This window comes from Colossoma macropomum, unplaced genomic scaffold (genome assembly GCF_904425465.1).
Source record: "Colossoma macropomum unplaced genomic scaffold, Colossoma_macropomum, whole genome shotgun sequence".
In the NCBI taxonomy this organism is placed as follows: Eukaryota; Metazoa; Chordata; class Actinopteri; order Characiformes; family Serrasalmidae; genus Colossoma; species Colossoma macropomum.
Window position 1 is genome coordinate 34,079,965 of NW_023494785.1, and position 19,967 is coordinate 34,099,931.

The 19,967-nt window shown below is 38.1% G+C and overlaps 1 protein-coding gene across 3 annotated transcripts in view; it reads right to left on the reverse strand.

Annotated features, from left to right (window-relative positions):
• Window positions 1-19,967, reverse strand: part of agap3 (ArfGAP with GTPase domain, ankyrin repeat and PH domain 3) — a 168,887-nt gene that overhangs the window by 90,277 nt on the left and 58,643 nt on the right. For all 3 annotated transcript variants that reach the window (XM_036591914.1, XM_036591933.1, XM_036591923.1), the window contains exons 2-3: window positions 9,561-9,619; window positions 2,797-2,884 (exon numbers count right to left, since the gene is read on the reverse strand). In XM_036591914.1, coding sequence (XP_036447807.1) covers window positions 2,797-2,884; window positions 9,561-9,619 — 147 coding nt within the window. The remainder of the gene's footprint in view (window positions 1-2,796; window positions 2,885-9,560; window positions 9,620-19,967) is intronic.

Sequence of the window (19,967 nt, forward strand, 5' to 3'; positions counted from 1 at the left end):
GGACTCCTATTCAGTCCTAGACGCTGTACACAAAATCCTTTCCTATTCATACTGATATCCTCACAGCCATCATGCATTCAGTTCTCAAGCTCATTCTTTTTAAATTATCTGTGATGGGCGTTTGCATTAAATAAGATACAGGACAATCTGTATGTCACATTTAGGTATCATTAATAAAGTATAAAGAGTAGGAAGGACTCTGTGATAAACACTGGTTTTGAACACAGACATCTTTTGTTGTCATCATAGCTGCTTCCCATAATTGCTATCTTGTACACTACTGAGCAGAGAATGTCTTAATAACAGCAGATAATTACCATCTAGCTGAGAGGCCAAGTCCCAACATGTCAGCAGTGACTGAGGAGAAAGCAAGTCTGGAGATTCGGATCTCATTCACTCAAACAAACTAAAACAAGGGCAAGATTTCCCCAGAGCAATCTCTCTTTTAGTTTCATTGTTTTTCTTCATAATTACATGATGACAATTAGTGCAACTTAACATTAGACTGAATGGCTTTGAGCTTATATGGTGCTGAATGCTTAATGCACTGTTTACAAGACTCCACCTTCCTGCCTTTTTCTTGCAAAATCCAAGGATTGATAACATGCTCCAGCGGTTTAGACCTTGACACAGCAAAAACAACCCACAATCCCAGCCTGACCCTCTGTTGCTATGGCAACTACCTGAACTACCCGCATGCCGATCAGAGCGCTGCTGGCGCAGCGGGAAATCCACAGAAACATAATAATAATAACGACATCAGAGCCATTTGTTAACCGACTCAAAACTGTGTTAAAAACACCTCAAAATATTCAGGGATGAGCCAGGCATCAAGTATGCTGCTGGGTGAACCAAGCAACTCCTTTCAAAAATCTCATTTCTTTTTAGACGAACAAAAAAAAGAGCTTTTTTTTTCCCCTAAATATCCAAAAATGGGCTTGGCTGTATAGCTCACTTATTTGTATCATAAGCTCTGTAAGACTCAGATGAGGTGAAATTGAGAGCATCCAAAAGAGAAAATGCATGGAGTACTGGTAAACACTCCCACAGGTCAAACATAAGATTTAAGTTCAATCTGGCTCACAGCTGAAGAGTGTGAACACAGAAATTGTTCAGAGGTAGTGGTATAAGCCAAAGCGAAACACACCTTCATTTTCAAAGACTCAATGAACAAATGTGAGCACAAAGAATACCAAAAGAAACTCTAAATCAGTGGGATAACTATGAAATCTAAAAAGTGAGCACTTTGCCAAAGTTTCAGAACAAGAAGAATGCATGATTCAGCTAGATTTTCTCACAATCAAATGGCTGTATGTCTATGCGTAAAACATAGCCTGAGACTGAATTCTAACTAATTGTAACATTTTTAGTCTGGCTTTTGTGGCTTTGACTAACTGTCTATGTGTGAAAATTCTCTAAACTAAAAGTAACTGTTTAGGAATTTATAGAACTCTGTAAAAGTCAGTATTCTTTTTGGGAGACTTGCTTTCAGTTTTACAAAGAAAAACTGCAGGTGTATCTGTAAGGAAATTTTTACTCCGAAGTTCAGTCTTTTTGCTTCTCATGACCAAATTAATCCCAAACACATTTAAGGATATTGAGGTCTGGACTCTGGGGTGGCCAGTCCATTGTTCTGAGATCACCAACAGCTTTTTTGGCTTGCAAATGTCCTTTTTGTATAATTCATTTTCTCAGGTACAGCTTTGTGACAGTTACATTTGATGGTGACAGTTTTGGTGGTCTATCAGGTCTTACAAGGTTGTTTGGAGTCCCTTTTTGGAGTCCCCCCCCACCACTTTTTTTCCTTTCGCCATCCTTAAGCAATTGGACTATCTGCTCTCCTCAGAAATCTCTCCAGAAAACTTGTATTTAATGGCTGTTTTAACTGGAAATTAGATAAATGAAAGGGGCGTCTCTGACTTTTGCATCGTGCTGTGCATTTCTTTAAATTACAACAAATGTTAAAAGTTTGCTTGAAGGAAGTATGACCCCTTTTTGAAGCAAAAGCACCTTCACACGATACTTCTAGTTTTCTGATAATGTGATGCAATATCATGGCAATATACTGTTGATATTGTGCCGGATGATTGAAAATTCATTATCAGATGAAGTCGGATACGATATGATGGCGAATCCTCTCAGCAATCCTTCTCCGTCACTGATGTCTGAATCTCCATGGCGACAGCTGTACGACAGGGAGAAAGTTAAGAACTTCGGCTTTTAAGAAAAACGCTCCTTTGACGGAGTGCTGCAGAAACAACTTGTCTTTGTGGACAAACAAAATGCAAGCAGCTGAAGAAACAAATAAGTGGGTTTTGTCAGGAGAGCAAAACAGTCTAGGTGGTTGTGGCAGCTGCTGGATGTGAAAACTAAAGAACTAAATGAAGTGGAAAGAAAAAAAAGCGTAAAAGTAATGGAATGAGTATGGGGTGATGCAGTTTCTGATGAAAATATTACAAAGCAGGGTTCAGGTGAGCAAGAAGTCTATGACAGACTTAAATGAAACACCATACTCTGAGTCTCAGTGCGTGTACTGCATGATTTTTCAAACCACAGAATATCATCTTTTCAGAGACAAGCTTTGCCTACAGGTTTCTTCCAAAGGTTTGACTGCAGCTGATGAAACATTTAAACCTCCCAGTGTTTATGTTCTGCCCAGAAAATGTAAACACCTCCAAGTATTCACATATAGCAAAAAGACACACAAACAGCCGACCGTCCAGCTGGTGATCTCGTTAGGTGAGTGACCCCTATATACCACCCACACCTGTTTCTCCTCCCTCCCTGCTCACTCACCCTCCGGAGACTCCTCCTGGACATATGTCCCCGTCAGGTACCGGTGCACCAGGGCTGACTTCCCACTGGAGAGGTTACCCACGATGCCCTGCAAAGAGATGCAGAAGCAACATTCAGGTTGTGTAGCTGCAGAATGGTACAGAATTCAAATCAGGGAGTAACATCAATGGTTTTCCACTGCTGCTGTATTACACACTTAGTCCATGCACCGTTTGTGTCAGTCTTCCTCTAGCCTGTCATCGATCGGTTTCTGACCACAGAGCTGCTCTTGGCTGGATATTTTTTGCATGGTAGACCACTCTTAACCTAGCAACGACACTGACATGATAGTCCAATGAAGTCCAGCAATACCACATGATAATTATACCAGCACCACACACAACCACACCACTATCACCACCCAAATAATCTGATCAATAGCAGTCCTAATAAATCAGGCAGCGAACAAATGGTAGGGATGCATGATCGGAATCATATTAAGACATTTGCTACATGGTATTTATTGTACTCCGGAATAGCGTAAGTTAAAGTGATGCTGGGCTACTGCACTAAAATGTGCATTTTATTAATTCCACTGCATTTGACAACTCTACATAATTAAATGTTATATTTCTCTGTAATGCTAATTCAGGTGAATCTAGTCTCAAATTACACATTATAATTTTTTATGTATTCGCATTGGCAGATATGTACATGAAAAAATATCAGATATTGGCATCAGCCACAGGTTCCCCTATCAGTGCATAATTAACAAATGACAAACTGATGACAACAGATGATCCACAGTCTGTAACTGTATACCTACAGTGCAAAAGTCTAAGGCACCTAGGCACATTATTTAAAATATTCTATTTTTAATTCACCATACATCAGTAGAATAAATGAAATAAATATAAACACAGGAAAAAGTCCCAAGAATTTCTTGTTTTTGAAAAAGTTGTTGATGTTCAGTTGTAGATGTTTCCTCAGTACCCCCAGCCATCACAATGATTTGTTAAATTCCATCCTCAGTACATTTGATTTAATATAATGCAGCAGTGATTAGCTATTTAGGTGGATAATAACCACAACTGCACTGAACTTTTACAATAATACAGAATACAACAATCTTTTGATTTAATATTTATACAATGCAGTTACAACTGAAAGATGTACTTTTGTAGCTTAGTAATTTCTTTTTATGATTTTAAAGATTGAAAAATGGGACATGGATAAAACTAGAATTTTTGGCCCAAAATATGCTTTTTAAATAATCTCATCTCTTTACATGTAGCAACCAATTTATATGTGAAAATTTCCTATGACACTACTAAACTGTTCTCTTTACATTTTGCTAAAAAAGTTAAAATATTCAACAATTCACTGCCGGACCTAAAAGTGCTTGTAGTTGCAGAAACACCCTAATCCATCCAAAACAAGGTAAGTATGTGTCTAGATAACCAGAACATCTAAGATGGCTAAAATATGCAACTTCCTGTGCCAGTGCAATGCAGTGTTAGGAGGTTTTCTTTGTCTTTAAGGCCCCTTTCTGTTTCTCTCTTTTTCCATCAGCAGCATTTCTCTCTCACCCCAGGAAGCCTCCAGCTTGAAATGGGGAAAAGAAAAGTTTCATTAACTGGTTGCCCCCAACAGTTGGAGAAGTTTCCTAACATGAAGAGAAGAGAATTCTTTGCCTTGTTTGGAGCCTTTTGGTCTTTGGCTTGTTTTACACACACAACGTGCTGTTCCTTCAGAGCAGAGAGGCTTCAAACCATGATATGGACCGACAGATTGCTCTTAAACTGATTTAACACTGGATACTTTAATACTAAAAAAAATCTCAGTTACACATTTGCTTATACAAGCATCTCAAGCATCTTCAGAGAAATTAGATGTCCAGTTGGGGCTGAATGATTGGTAAATAGGAAAACACATTTAATTTTTTTTTGCTTAGAATATTGGAAAGAACAAATATTCATTTATATGTATTTGAATTTTCTTACATAGCACATCAACATAAACAGCTAGAGGTGGGCAAAAATGTAATGCCATGACACATAGTGCCACATTTTACAAATTCTAAACAGGACTAATAAGGCTCTTTTTGTAATCAAACATGAAGTTGTTTTATAAGTACTAATGGTATCTGCGATATTCTCAGAAACCTTGTAACAACAATTTAAACACAAAGGTGTCAACCTATATGATTTACTTGTATAAAATATGGCTTTGTCACAGTTTTGGGGGTACACAGGTATGTAAGGCTACGTTATGGAAAATCTAGTCTAATACAGGTTCTTCATAAACTCTGGCCAATAATTCTGTTTGTTTTGTACTTTCTTATCTGACTATAGAAAAACATTAAAAATTGCCACATTTGGCATATAACTTACAAATGCGTTAGCAAAGATACATTTGCCCCTCAATCTCACTTTACAGATACACTGCATCTTCAGTGACTTTTGTTCTGTCAGTTCATCGCAGAACACAACCTGATACTGCGCTCTCTGCTTTTGATTGTATGTGTCTTGTACTGTGTTTTACTGTGAAACTGGTTGTTTATCTGTGCAAAAACGCTGTACATGTTCTGATTCTACATGAAATAATTATTTTAATTACTAGAGGAATGTATCACAAAACTGGATAAATTACTGCTGTTGGTAATGATTTTAATGGTAGAAATGTTCTATAAGGCTATCAGTGAATTTATACAGTTTAGAGTGTAAGGGTTGACACCCAGAAAGAATTCAAATAAACACACAAAGTCTGTTTGAAACAGGCCTAACCAACTGTTCTACAAAACAATCGTAGCCTATAAAGAGCCTTCTGTAAAAATGCACAGGTGTGTGTTTAAAACACTCTACGGTAGAACTGTTTGGAGTAGCAAATTTTGGTGTCAGGGTGAAATGTATGTAAAACTTTCAATATCTGTTCAATACATCATTCACAATAATAAAGAACAGGCCTGTCTCCTGGCATCAGGCTAACTAAGTTATCCTTCAGTTAGTCTATTTCATGCTTTGTGTGTCACTGAACACAAGATATCAACAGTACAAATGAAGCTAACATGAACTTGTTCCATACCAACAGCAATGCAGTACGGCAGCTAATCGGGAATGCGAGTGAAATGCTGCAGGGCATTTTGTGCATGCTTCTGGTGGCGCGCAGCTCATGGTAAACTTTACGCTTTGACAGTGGCAACTGCACGTCCCTTGCTCGGCATCTTGCGCATGACAGTTGAGGCGGAACTCCTGGCACGTGCGGGCAGTGTAAATGCCCACGTTGAGAACACAGGAACGTGTTGAGTGTGGCAGCGGTGCATAAGTGTTGTGGTTACCAATTCTCACTTAACTCTCATGGAAAAAATGCCCAGTTAAGGCAATGATGTGCTCACCATGGTCAGCATGCTACCATCACAGTTAACCAAGATCACAGTTAGATCAAGATCACAATTTTTGTGTGTTCTTTTGTGCAGCCCTATGCCTAATTTTTCATTACTTTACAATGCATCACCTTTATTCTTGAAAACAGGACATATTTTAATCAAGTACAGTAATCACACACATTGAGCACCATAGAAGGAACTCCACTTATCTCCACTGTTTACAAAAAACACAAACTTAAATGCAGAGCTCAAATTCAGAGCTCTAAAACACTGTTTCTGTTTCATCGTGCATTGCTCCTGGAATTCAAAACTTGGCCTGTGAATATTTTCAAGGGCATTGTACCCCAGCTCAGCCTTGCTGTGCCGGGCCTGTGAAAATTCAATTGCATGCCTGTGACTCTGTTGCTCCGAAATCCCTGATTGTGGTTTGAAAGAGGCACGCTTGATCCCCTCAGGATTCACTGTGTTCTCACAGGACAAGGTGCAAGATGCCAGCGTGTCTGCAAAGAACAAAGGCTCCAACAACGCAAACATCCTCTCTTCCCCCTCTCTTTAGGTTGCAAGTGGGTGATTAAGCCGTGTTTGGGTTTAATTATGGGGATGAGAACACCGAGCGGTCTTAACGAGGCTTTAGGAGGAGCGATCCTCCAGAGCGATGCAGGCATAAATACACTCTTGATTATGCAAGTGGAGGCTGGAGGCTTCAGGCTTCGTATGCAAAAGAAGGTTAGAAATCTCCTTCGAGCGTGATTGATTTAAATGTTTTATCAGCGTGTGTTCTTTTCTCATCAATGTATAAGGAGTATTTCCATGAGGATCCTGTTAAAAAGACATAAAAAGGCATACTAGGGATGTAACAATACATCGTATCATACTGAATTGTATTATATCGCAGCATATCATACTGAATCATTTCATCATGACTAGCATACTAGCTTGTGGCTAATGTGTTAGCTTGGGGCTAATATTAGCATGTGGTTAGAGCTTTAGATGAGAACACTATAAAGCACAGCTTTTGTTCCTTATACTGCTTCATGATGAATGTTAATGTAAGGTACATTTTGCTGCCATTTCCACTGTACTGAAAATTGTGCTGAGATACAACAGTTCAGTGTCTAATTGAATTGTTTTTTTTCAATTGTTACACCCCTATGGCATACATGCAGTTTATGATTAATAAGAAAACTGTGAAGTCACTGCCTATCCAGTACTTTCCACGTCAAACAACGTATGGATCCAAGGGTAAGTCTTATTGACCCTTAGAAGTCTCAGTAAATACCCGTTACGATAAAAGCTTGTTGTAATTTTATCTAATTACTTTTCACTCACAGTTCATTGTGCTTGCAGGGAAATCATGTCAAAAGTGCTTGTTTTGTAGAAAGAAAAATACACACTTTATCAAATGGAGGTTTGAACTTGATACACAATATAACAATGTAAATGTAATTCACATTCATGTAATTATGTGAAATGTAACTAACCACATAATTAATTTGAGGCTGCAACAGATGGTAGATACATAATGCTGATGATAAAAACAACAGTCAGCAATTAATCTTATCAATTAATAGGTCTGACAAGACCTATACTTCCCATCTAACGTTACTTCAATTAAAATAAAATACAGATAGAAGAAAATCAAAAATATAGCAACAATTCACATCTAAAAAGGTCTCCTAAACCAAGCTCACAACAGCACAACTGTCACACACGACCATTATAGACCAACTAAGGGTGCATTAATACTTGTAGTACAGTGCCCTTGTTCAGGGATATTATAAAGAAAGAGGAGACAAAGTCAAAAATAGCACATCATTGTGTGCTTTTCAGCTAGCTCTGTTTTGAATTAATAAAATAAGTCAGAAAAATAAACAACGCAAAATTTACATTTTGAAATCATTCGTCTAAACTGCATTTGTTTGTGTTGTTCCATTATCATTTTCTTGTCTTTTTCCACGTCATGTTTAAACACTGTGTATAATGTTAAATATTAAACGTTAATCATCAACAAGTTAATAGCTGCACTTTTTCTTTTCTTAACCTCATCAAAATCAAAAGGGACAGGGTAATCATTATGGGAATAATAATTAGTTGCAGCCCTAAATTAATAATATAGTATTGTAGAATTTTTTTTTTTTAATAATGTAGCAAAAAGGGTAAATTTAAGAGACTTCTAAGGGTTAACATTCCATGGTCTGGCATAAAAATCATTTTGTTCTAATTTGTGAGGCAATAAAAGCGCTCATGAACTTCACATTTCAACACCGACTTCATGAGAGAAAATTCAAAGGCCTCTAATGATTGATGTGGGTGTATCATTTTCAGGGACCGTCAGCGGCATAACCTGAAAGTGTCACTCACTGTCAGCGGCACATCTGCCCTGCTGTGTCTCCATGCCAGAGACACGCTACAAGTGCCATACTCAACGCTACTGAACGTTAAACTGCATTTCATGTGCAAGTTTTGTGTCACACAAATTGGCAGCTCCTTTTGCTGCATTTTATTAAACTGAATTCCTAACCGTGCCTTCTCTGAACCTGTGGCATTTTGAGGAGCTTGATGGGAAAGAGCTTTATTCATTTGTTCAAATGTATTCATTTAAAACTATAACAGTGTTACAGTTAAGAAAAGTAATTCTGATTTAAGCCTTCACAGTGGAAATGTGCATTATGGTTTATTCTGATATTCCAGTACTCGTGAGAGGTAATGAACGCATCAGTTGATCTTGGGGATGATGATAAAGAAATATATAATCACACACACAAGGAAAACTGTCACACTTTACAGCTTTTCATACTGTTAAAACATAAAATCAGGGTTTCACTGAATTGTTGGCTTGTATATTTTCTCCCTAAATGTCCATGATGCAACATAACTAGTAATTGAACAGTGATTTCAGGATTTAAATACCTGAAATGGTTAACAGAGCATTCAATTATCCATTTGACTACTTGACTGAATAGGTTCATGACTTTTGTTTTTTAAATATGTAAAATACTATTATAATATACGTATCAGGGATGCACTGAGATTTCGGCCAATGAAACATTTTGGCCAAAAATGGTCAGAGTGGCACTATCAGTTTTCGCCCCAAAAGAAAGGCCGAAAAAGCACAGATGGGTTCAAAAAGGTTCAGCAGCAGAAAAAAGTTGGAGTGAAAGTTGGAGAGTGAAAACATTTCATGGTTTCTATGAGGGACATAGTTGAGTATAAAGAAAAGGTACAATGCTCAAGAACTTCTCTACTATAGGTTCAATACAAAAATAAATAAATAAATAAATAAATCAAAACTCTTTTGGCCAGATGTGTCTCAAATATCAGTTTTGGTCAGGAATTTTCATTTTGATGCATCACAAATATATATTACATAGGAAAAAGGTTAAGAAGCATAGCAACTTACCACTTTGAGCTCTGGCACTGATCTACTCAATGTCCACTCCTGACTGTTGACAAAGGAATCTGCAAAACAGATGATGTCTGTTGTTAATACAAAATGACAAACCAGCTCATTTATAACTAGAGCTGCTTAGAGAAAGTGTGGCACTTTGCTTAAAAAAAGTACCTGACTACATGAAGTACCTGCATCCCAACAAATTAAACATAATGATACATTTTCCAAACAATTCACGTCCATGCTTCTGCTAAAAGGCTCTTCAGTGGAGCATCTGGTGTAAGATGATGGTGTAATTTCCAACTTTTACACTGTGTACAGAAAACCAGCCCTTATAGTGTACAGAAAAAAACACTGATAAGCCAAAACATGCTGGAGCTTTTACTCTCTTCACACAATGGCATATAATGAGGAAGCTGAATTGGAGTAGCAGCTACTCAAATTAAAAGTGAGCACCCCTGTAAACTGATCCCGGAGCAGTGTCATCTGCAAAGGGATGAAAAGTTTACAGATAACATCTTTCCTCCGGTTTAGGGTTCAGACAGTGTGTCTCCACAGAGCAGGTGGGGAAAAGCATGCAGCCCACACACAGCTACCGCAAACATTTCTGAGACACGGCAATGCTTAGGTGAACTCTGGCGAACCAGCAGCGCTTCCTGGCATCCATGGTAACTGTCATTATTTTGTTTCTCATTATTTTTGCTGCCTGAACAGAAACTACATAAACTACATAAAACTACACAAAAACTACATAAATTATTAATATTGTTAACTCGTTATCACAGTTTTCTACTTTAAACCTTTGAACCACTTAGTTCCACTCTTCTCGCCCTCAGTATGTTGCTATGATTGACTCTGCAACTGTAGCCCTCTCGTTCAAGTGCAGCTTTCAAATGGCAAGTTTTATTGATGGCTCTCTTTAAAAATCCACCTACTACCATGGTGAATGTATTTATCACTGAAGAACAGATGGAGGAAGAGGGAAGAAGGCTGATACCGGCTAAATCAGTGATATCAGTAGCACGGGAGGACGCCTTTGGCAGACTATGCTGAACAGTACTCACAGGAGACCAATGGATTAGTCAACCAGCAGCAAACTAACCAAAGCAATAGCAATGCAGAAAGCTACAGTTCCCCACAAAATAAGAGGTAACATAGCAGTAACGGTGGGCAATATTGCAAAAATATCATATCATGATACTTTTTCACGATATTCAATATGCATATCAAAATGCAGGGTGATTCAAAAAGATTTATCCAATTTCAAAAAGATTTATTTTACTTGTAAATCATTACAGAACAATGCAGTAAATTGTAAATGGTTTAAGTGAGCATAAAGTTTATTATGTAATTTTACAAGTGCTCAATATGACCTCCTCCAGCTGTACGGAGAACATCAACGCAATAGTCAAATTCATCCCATACTTAATTGATGTCAGGTGTCACTTTACTCATGGCTCTTTCAATGCGATTTTGGAGATCATCCAGTGTTGGGAGTGGCGGCACATAAACAGAATCCTTAACGCATCCCCACAAAAAAAGGTCACATGGCGTGAGATCTGGTGATGCTGGTGACCTTTTTCTTGGAACTGTTGGTACCAATGACGTACTGCCATACTTACAACCAGAAACTCTATTTCCCCCTCTTTCTATTTGTATGTGATTGGTTCCTGGGTACCTCACGATTGTAAAAATATGGCGTTTTGAAATCGGATGAATCTTTTTGAATCACACCATATTTTGACACACAGATAAAATGTGCTAGTAGTGCCACATTTAAATACTACTAGGGATGGGCAAAATGACAATATTTTAGCGTTATCATGACAAATTATGTCATTATAGAGGAGGGCGATACGGCAAAAATGTAATACCGCAATACTTCAAGAAGGTTTCATGATGCATGATATGATACACAACATCTGAAAAGAAAAAGAACCAGTAGCACCATCATTTAAAAAACACTATCAGAAAGTGCAAATACAAAGTGTTTTTAATTCAGTATTTGGCATACTGAGTGCACTAAATCCAGTTATACAGGACTAATTTTGCTCTCTTCATAATGAAACGTATGCAAAAAAGCATCCTGTATTATATTGTGGCATAATTTATCATGATAACAATATATAGTGTCATATTGCCCAGCCTTACGTCACAATACGCTTTTCTGAGCATATCGTGAACATGGTCAGCACTTAAAGAACACGTTTCATTACAAAGACAGCATAAGTAGTCCTATTTCACTGGCAAACACTGCATAAAGATAAGCACTCATAGATGCTGACAGTATTTTTTAATTGTGGCAGTGCAGGGATGATTATAATTCAACATTTTGCACACTATACTGCACTACATCCAACTAAACACTGTTCTTTAAGTAATGACAATATCCATGACATGCTCAGAAATAAAACATTGATTATCAAGATGACAAAATTTATCACAAAAGCGATATATATTGTCATATTGCTAACCCTTGCATAGCAAAATATAGCTCTCTACGAATTGTAGTTTCACTCTTTCTAAATCACAGGATTTTCATGTTCAGGTTCTTGTGAACTCTGCATTCCCACACTGAAAATACAGTTGTTGAATAAATGAAAGTGATAAATACAATCTTATGAAGCTTTTTTTGTCCACTCATGTCCAGTGCTTTTTAAATGAGTTCTTTAAATATTTGCTTTTTAAAAAAATATTTGGGGTCAAACTAGAGCAAATAAAACACATGCAGTTAATCACATAGTTAAAATTAACTACACAAAGTAATGTGATTAATCATGATTCATTATTTTAATCTTTGGACAGTCTTAATGAAAAAACTGAAAAATATTTATTGATTCCATAACAAATGATGCAATCAATCAAATTGCAGTCAACCATGTTATTTTGTCTGAAGCCTATAAGAGCATTGGGAAGAGCCATTTCAAGGTAAATCAACTAATTCACAAAGAAATATCAAAGACGTCAAGTAAGATAAGGTTCTCACATCACATGGTATTGGTAGCGCAGTGCTTTGAGCACCGTGCCCACACCCCGAATACTCAAACACTCCGTTCTCAACACTGCCGGCAGGCAAACACACAGTACCAGGTCAGCATAGGTGTGAACTTGGTGAGAGTGACTCAACACATCATTTACTTACCACTGCAGTACTCTTAAGCAAGAACTGCACCAATGCAAATTCTTCTTTGTCATTTTTGTTTACATCAAGCTGATGGCACATTTACATTGAGCCTCTAACACAACAGCCTCTGGATGCCTTTTTTTCTAATTATAACTACTACAGTACATGGAGAGTTGAAGTGATAGAGTTTTTGTTCCCAAAGCATGGTGAGTTAAGTATAAATGAACCAGCTTTGAAAATTAGGGCCTTAATGTCTATGACTATATATTTCTAAAATGGAAATCAACTAGAAAATTCTTTTTCAGGGCTACAACACTCTCCTTCTAGATTTAGCATACAATAAGTAGCTATTTTTTTCACCCATAAATGCCATCAAAATGTTTCCAGCAATCAATGGAAGCCAATGGTGACCACTGACCATGATTCAAATTGTAAAGTTTAAATTTGTTTACAAAATTGTAAATTGTTAACCAATCAATAGTGTCATAAGCTGAGGAAACATAATGGCAAAAACAAATCTGAACAGCTGCTGTAAATAACGGCATGATTGTCCTAATAACTGTGTGTAAAGCTCCACCTCAGTATCTTTTGTTCAGTGATGATATCACTGCTAAAGTTCCAACAATGAGCCTACACTGAATCACTGACATGCAAGAATTTCCCAAAATGTGTCTTTCTCTCGCTCTCTCTCTCTCACACACACACACACACACACACACACACACACACACACACCACCCACGCACACGATCACACACAACATCTGTTTCATAAAGGTTAGACAATAAAGCTAGCCATTCCAACGAAGAGGGCCATAGCTTGCTAATGGAACCTAGCTTTATACGTTTATGATTAACCAATTAGCCATTAACCGATAAATAAACAATTGTTTAATCAATCAATGCAGTGAGTTATAGTAAATTTATTTAAATTTCATACAGAGATGAAACAATATTAAAATTTCATATCACGATTATCATGACCAAAATGATCACGATTATCAGTATTATCGCAATATTGTTCAAATGTGTTGAAAAGTAAAATAAATAAATAAACAAATACTGATACACAAACAAACTTGTTTCACCAATTCGTATATTAACACAAATAGAATTGGCAGCAATATGCACTTTTTGTTTGCATAAACATTAAAAAATATAGTCAATACATTTGTAGTATTACTTTTGTATTACTTACAATATTTGTAATACTCTGTAAACAAAAGAATAGCAAATGTAGTATTATTATTATTATTATTAAGTACAATAACTAGGGATTTCCCTGCATAGAGAATTAAATCTGGACCAACTCTGAGGTGGGTCTTAATGGAAAATTACTACTTCCAAGACGTGTTGCACTCGGGGGATCTCCGTCCTAACTACAATTGCAGCATTATTGTGCCGTTGTGGCGCTGTACCCCTAATCAATACAGCGGACCAGGAAAAACAGCCAAAATCACAGAGGAATTGCGTGACCATGCTGTGAGCTGCAGACAGTGTAGAACTCACACAGTGTGAGTTCACCTGTGGAGCTGCTTCTCTGAAAGCGTTTTAAAACTAAAACATAACTTAAAATGAACATGCATCTGAGCTGCGGCACAAACACTCCTAAAGTTTAATCTCTGAAACTCTCTGCTTTTCCTAAAAGCGGCACACAGCGTTTACTCGCGCAAGGTCCCGTCTCAAAGCACACTATCTTCCCTATGTAGTGCACGTGGATCATGAAATAGCAAATCCTTCACCCAAAGAGTGCATGAAACGTTCGACTAAGTCATTTATAATCAACATTAACAACAGGTTACAAATTCCCTATTTAAAACTCAATTGCGTGTTAATGATGATCGTGTTTGTTTGAAAAGTAGCGCACTATGTAGGGGACATTGAGTGATTTGAGACAGTGTTATTCTCCTCTCAGACAGTAAACACTGCAAGTGAGAAAGGGAAGCTGTGCAGATTGAACTTCTGCAGCGTCTCGTTACGGAATTTGTGTGACTTAACTCAGAGCTCATTTTAGAGACACTGCTCCACAGAAATATGTGTTAAAAGCTTTAGTTTCGATTCACAGCTGATTGACCGATTGTACGCTAAAAGCTTAATTTTATATTATTAACGAACCATAAACATAAGTTAAACCACACAACCCGTGACTTTCTTCCGTTTCAAATTCCCCACAGACTTCTACGTTAAAGTTAACCTTGCATTCTCTAAAAAGTAGCGGGTGGTGGTCGCGAAGATGACTCGTAAGGTTTGATGTGTTGCCCCCTTTCGCCGCGCTTTTCTTTCGGCCTGTTCTGCAGACAGGGTGGTCATCTTCAATTAACTTTCCTTCTGCATTCTTATAAAACCCAAAATATGACCAAACGTCAGACTTGGTCTTCTTAGAAGGCTGAAATATCTCCGAATCTCTGTCACTACATTCCGCCATGTTCTCCCTTCTCTCCCTCTCCCCCTCCCCCTCTACACACACACACAGAGCTGCATCTGAGAGATGATTCTGCCTTTGTTTGACTGTGTACAGCGAGTTTTTCACACCGCGGTTTTAACGATACTTTAAAGTTCAAACGGTACTACTAACCGTCATTAATTTTACCGCGGTTTACCGTGAAACCGGTAACCGTTTCATCTCTAATTTCATATCATGTGTTTGAATTGTATGTACAAGGACACAATGGTTCTGCTAGATATGCCTCCTAAAAATGAAGCTCATAGCTAGAAGCAGTGGTGGGACCACTTCTCAAAAGGATAATAGCAATATGGCCTCAGAAAAAAAAACATTTTGTCCTACCATTATAATTTTTATTTGCCCCAACTCCATATACCTAGTCTTGACTCTAAAGTTTTTATTTAATTTTCTATTTTTAAAACTTATGATTATACAGGAAAAATGTATGCAGTATAAGGTATACAGTTTGACCTTAAGAATACCGTTGCACCTTTGAAAGTACACTGACACCGACTGTATCACGATAAACAAAAATGCACCTGTACTGGTACCATTTTTTCCTTTATATTTTTACAATATATAAATCAAAAGCAAACAACATTGAGCGATAAGACACTTGTTTTACCCATGATCTCTGAGAGAAATGGCGATACACAGTGGTGTGAGGAAATCATACATGGGTATGCAAAATTATAGTGAACGTTGTGGACGGTGATGGATTTTGACAGCCTTTGAGGTACACTGAGCCAAAACCCAGTCATGGTATTTATGCTTATTTGAACTTGGGATAGTAAACAGTAGTAAACATAACTTTGCAACAAAAGAATGCTGAACTTCCAGTAGTCCATCATTACATGTTCCAGTCATTTTTAAGGTTTTGGTCATATGATCCTCAACTTATATTTGCCAGCCTTTAAGTTTGGGCACAAACAAGTTCTTATGTAGGGCATGTTTAATACTATTTCTCGCCATTTAGTATTGCGTGCCACGATCCATACAAGGAACGCTTTTTAATATCTCGGTGCATTAATACAGAATTGAGTGCTCATAAAAGGTGCACGTCAAATATTTTACAACAGCTTTGAACTCAGCAAATCAGATTTCAGAATTGTAACTATACTCTATATATTTTTATGACTTGCATCCATTATTTTAGGTTTGCTGGTAAATGATTAACCGACGACTAATGACATTCAGTCATCAGTCAAAAGAATTTCTCTATAAGTGATAACATACTCATACAGCTTTCATCCATAGCCTGAATTAATGAAAAAGAATGTGGTTCCTCTACAATCCACGTGAAGAATAACAGAAATCAAACACCTCATAATGCATCCAGGAGAGTCAGAAGGGAAAGTGAATGAGGGAAGATACCTAGTTGGCACCAACAGTTCATGTGGAATACAGAGGCATCTTTGTCTAGCACAGCCTAGTGATTAGTGCTGTTGCATTGTTTGTGTCAGTTTTCACTTCACTGGTCTTGTCCAACTTAATCAAAACTATTATTCAAAGATCCAGGGCTGAGAGTTCCTCCTCCTTTTGAGAAAGAGCACATCAACTGTAGCAAAGGGAAAAGGGGTGGAGAGAGAGGGAGCTCTATGTCATCTCTAGACATTTTTGAAACTCGCAAATCTGTTGAGGCATTAATGCAAAGCAATACGAGATAAATGTTTTAGCACTTTAGGAAACAAATTTCTGCAACAGCATGAAGTTTTCTATTTGATTTGCTGTGTGGTTTTGAAATGTTTATTGCAAAACTTCATAGGAGCTAATCAGACAGTGCAAGAACTCAGCTGACTTGATTTCCAGGCTATATTAGTCCTTCCTAATGTGCAGCTAATCTGCTGCATGTGTTGACATGACTCCCTCCTGAAGCTGCAGTTCGAACAGCAGGATCTCAGAGTTGCCTCTCACTCTGCTTTCCTGCATCTAATATCTCCCAGTGCTCACCCATTCTCACGAGAGATGCTGCAGGAATGACTCAGCCACCATTATTCACCCTGCCACGGTCATCCACAGACTTCACACCTGGCCAGCCAGGTCAATTTTGCATATAGGGGCTCAGTGTGGGAATTAAAAACCAGAATTCTGCTATTGTCTGCTTACGGTACTCAAATCAGCGCAGGCCACACTGTTCTTCCTCTCTCTGCAGAACTGCTGACGTCTTTGTGTCAGACCTGCACTGAGGATTTTCTGCAGGAGGTGTGTTGGTAACCAGAGATGGCAAACACGCGACATTAGTCAAGAGAGAGTTCAGAGGCAGAGCACATTTCAAAGTCTTACTCCAGGTGTCGCCTGTCACTCGAGATCTGTGGTTCAAACGAGCAGAACAGGTCCTGTTCTGAGCAGGCAGGGAGCTGCAGAAATAAATCAATAATTGCATAAAATAACTAAATTAACGTCACTTTTTCAAATCTTATGCGGCACAGGAAAAGACTGTTCTCACTGTGAAAAGGCCTAACCAACAGAAAGACAACAGACAATGCTGCCTTCAAACTTTTGATACAAAGTCTTTTGACACTAATTTTGATGTCAGTCATTTAAAGCTGTAAGCACTTCTAACTAACTTTTGAAAAAATAACACATTTTTCAAGTTCACATTTTTCTAGCTTGGTTTGACAGTTACTGTCTCAAGCACGTGTGCAATTATTGTTCAGCTAAATTGAAAACAATATAAAACAAAAAAAAATGCATCTTTTACAGTTTTGCACAGACTGTACTACTGACAGAAAATCAAAACTCTAGGGCTGTAACTATCAAATATTTTTATTTTTGAATACTTTTTGTCTTTCAGTGTTTCCTTTTAAATAAAACGTAACTGAAATGCTATTACAGGGTACAAAAAATAAACACCAATCTTTTTAAAAAAGATTTATAAAAAGCAGCATAAGCCCAGTCTGGAACCTGAAAAAAGTCGTTGTTTTAATGTAATGAGTGATGCAGGAGAGTAGAGGAGAGTCTTTTCAACCACTGTCCTAAAAACACATTTTTGATTTTTGAAAAAAAGTCCAATGCAACTACTTTTTGTGATTTATTGGTCATTGAAGACATGACCTCCCACAGAAATTCATAATGCTGTTCACTTGAAAGCAACAGGTACTGCTTTTTGGATGACCCCATTCTTTAAAGGGTGCAATATACAGCATACCAATGCATTCTATCATGCAAAAAAGCCAGTACAGTTCAAAATACTAATCACCTTGAACTAAACCACAACATGCCATTCCAACTCTCATTCTTGCTCATCAGTCATTCCAGCTCATTTACCAGCACCTCGTGCCTAAGACGCAATACCAAAGCCGAACAAAGGAGCTGTAACTGAGATACATTTTGCTTGTTGGCAGGTGAGGACAGGCAAGCCCACCCCCCTAGGGGCTTTGGGCTTTCGTCTCACAGGAACCTGAATGCTGGAGCCTTCTCCAAATCCATTAACAGTGTGCCCGTCAATCAGCAGGGGCAGGTTTGGGCAAGCGTGCAGGGCTAGGCCTCGGCTGGAACACACCTTAGCTTAGCACAGAGAGGTACGAGTCCGGAGTGATAAAGGCACACCTAGATTCTGCCAATTGCCTTTCTGACACGTTCACCCAGCCAAGACAGGGCGAGCTTCTGGGCAGGGGTGTCTCTATAGAGACAGCAGACTAAATAAAATTACAAATGAGGTGCTTTCGTTTAGAAGTTTCAACTGCTCATCTGAACAGCAAGTTCTGGCATGGCAGCACACTCTGGCTCCAGTATCTATAATGCAGCATCAAAAGGCAGTCATAAAAGACTTTTGTTGAAAAGGCCATTTCAGAGGTGTTAGAAATGCCCTTGATTATGTAAGACTCAAGGCAAGTATTCGTTAATGTTTACACTTGAGTCTAACTCTTATCAATATTCTCTTGAGCACTGCTGTACTGAATCAACACACCTTTCTTTCAAGACAAAAAGGGAGGAAAAGGAGGCAGGGAGGGACAGGTGAGGTACGGAAAGGGAGCGAAAGACTGTTTTTTGTTTGTGTATGTGTTGGAGTGTATTCATGGCAATGTGACTCATGTAGGTGACAGTTTCACTATCAACTCAAGGCCTTCCGGCCACCACACACTGTCTATACACAGAGTGCTAAAATTTAAAGCCAGGGCTGTCCATGGTTTCTTCTATTGTTCACATAGATGGAAGTGCTCCAAGTTTAGCTGGGAGAGCTGCCAACAGTGTCCCTTTACCTCACTCGCTCCATCCACCTTAACACTCTTACCTAACTCGTGAACTTCAGGAGAGGGATATTTAAAACATTCTCTGCGCACAGCAGCAGCGCAGCACTTCTTCTAAGTTTGCAAGTGGGGCAGCAGACACGTAAATGACTTTGCACACAGAATCCTAAAGCATTTTCCCAAAGCTGAGGCTAAAGCTAAAAAAGTAAAGTTAATTATCCTTGTGTCCTTGACTTCAGCCTTTTACTCTGAAGTATGCAATGTGCTCCTCCAAATGAATGGATACATAAACTACACCTGTCAGTATCCTAATGTGCTTAGTAAGAAACAGGTTTTTTTTTTTTAACCTAAAACTGTTATGGCATAATTTGCACAAAAATGTTTTGATGAAATATCAGCATGGCTTAAGACACAAAGGCTTTTAATTACACAGGCTAAACTTCTGGGTAATTGCAAGTAAAATTTCTAAAAATGCTTTGTATCAGTATTTTTGTACTTTGCCTAACCATTTTAACAGTGATTAAAAAAATGTGATCATTCAAGAGAGTTACAGTGTTGACCTGAGACCAACTCTTCTCTCCATCTAATGATATTCATTGGGTTCAGAAACCTGAAATATATCCAAGAAGACTGATACAAGTAACTAAAGGCTTGCGGGCA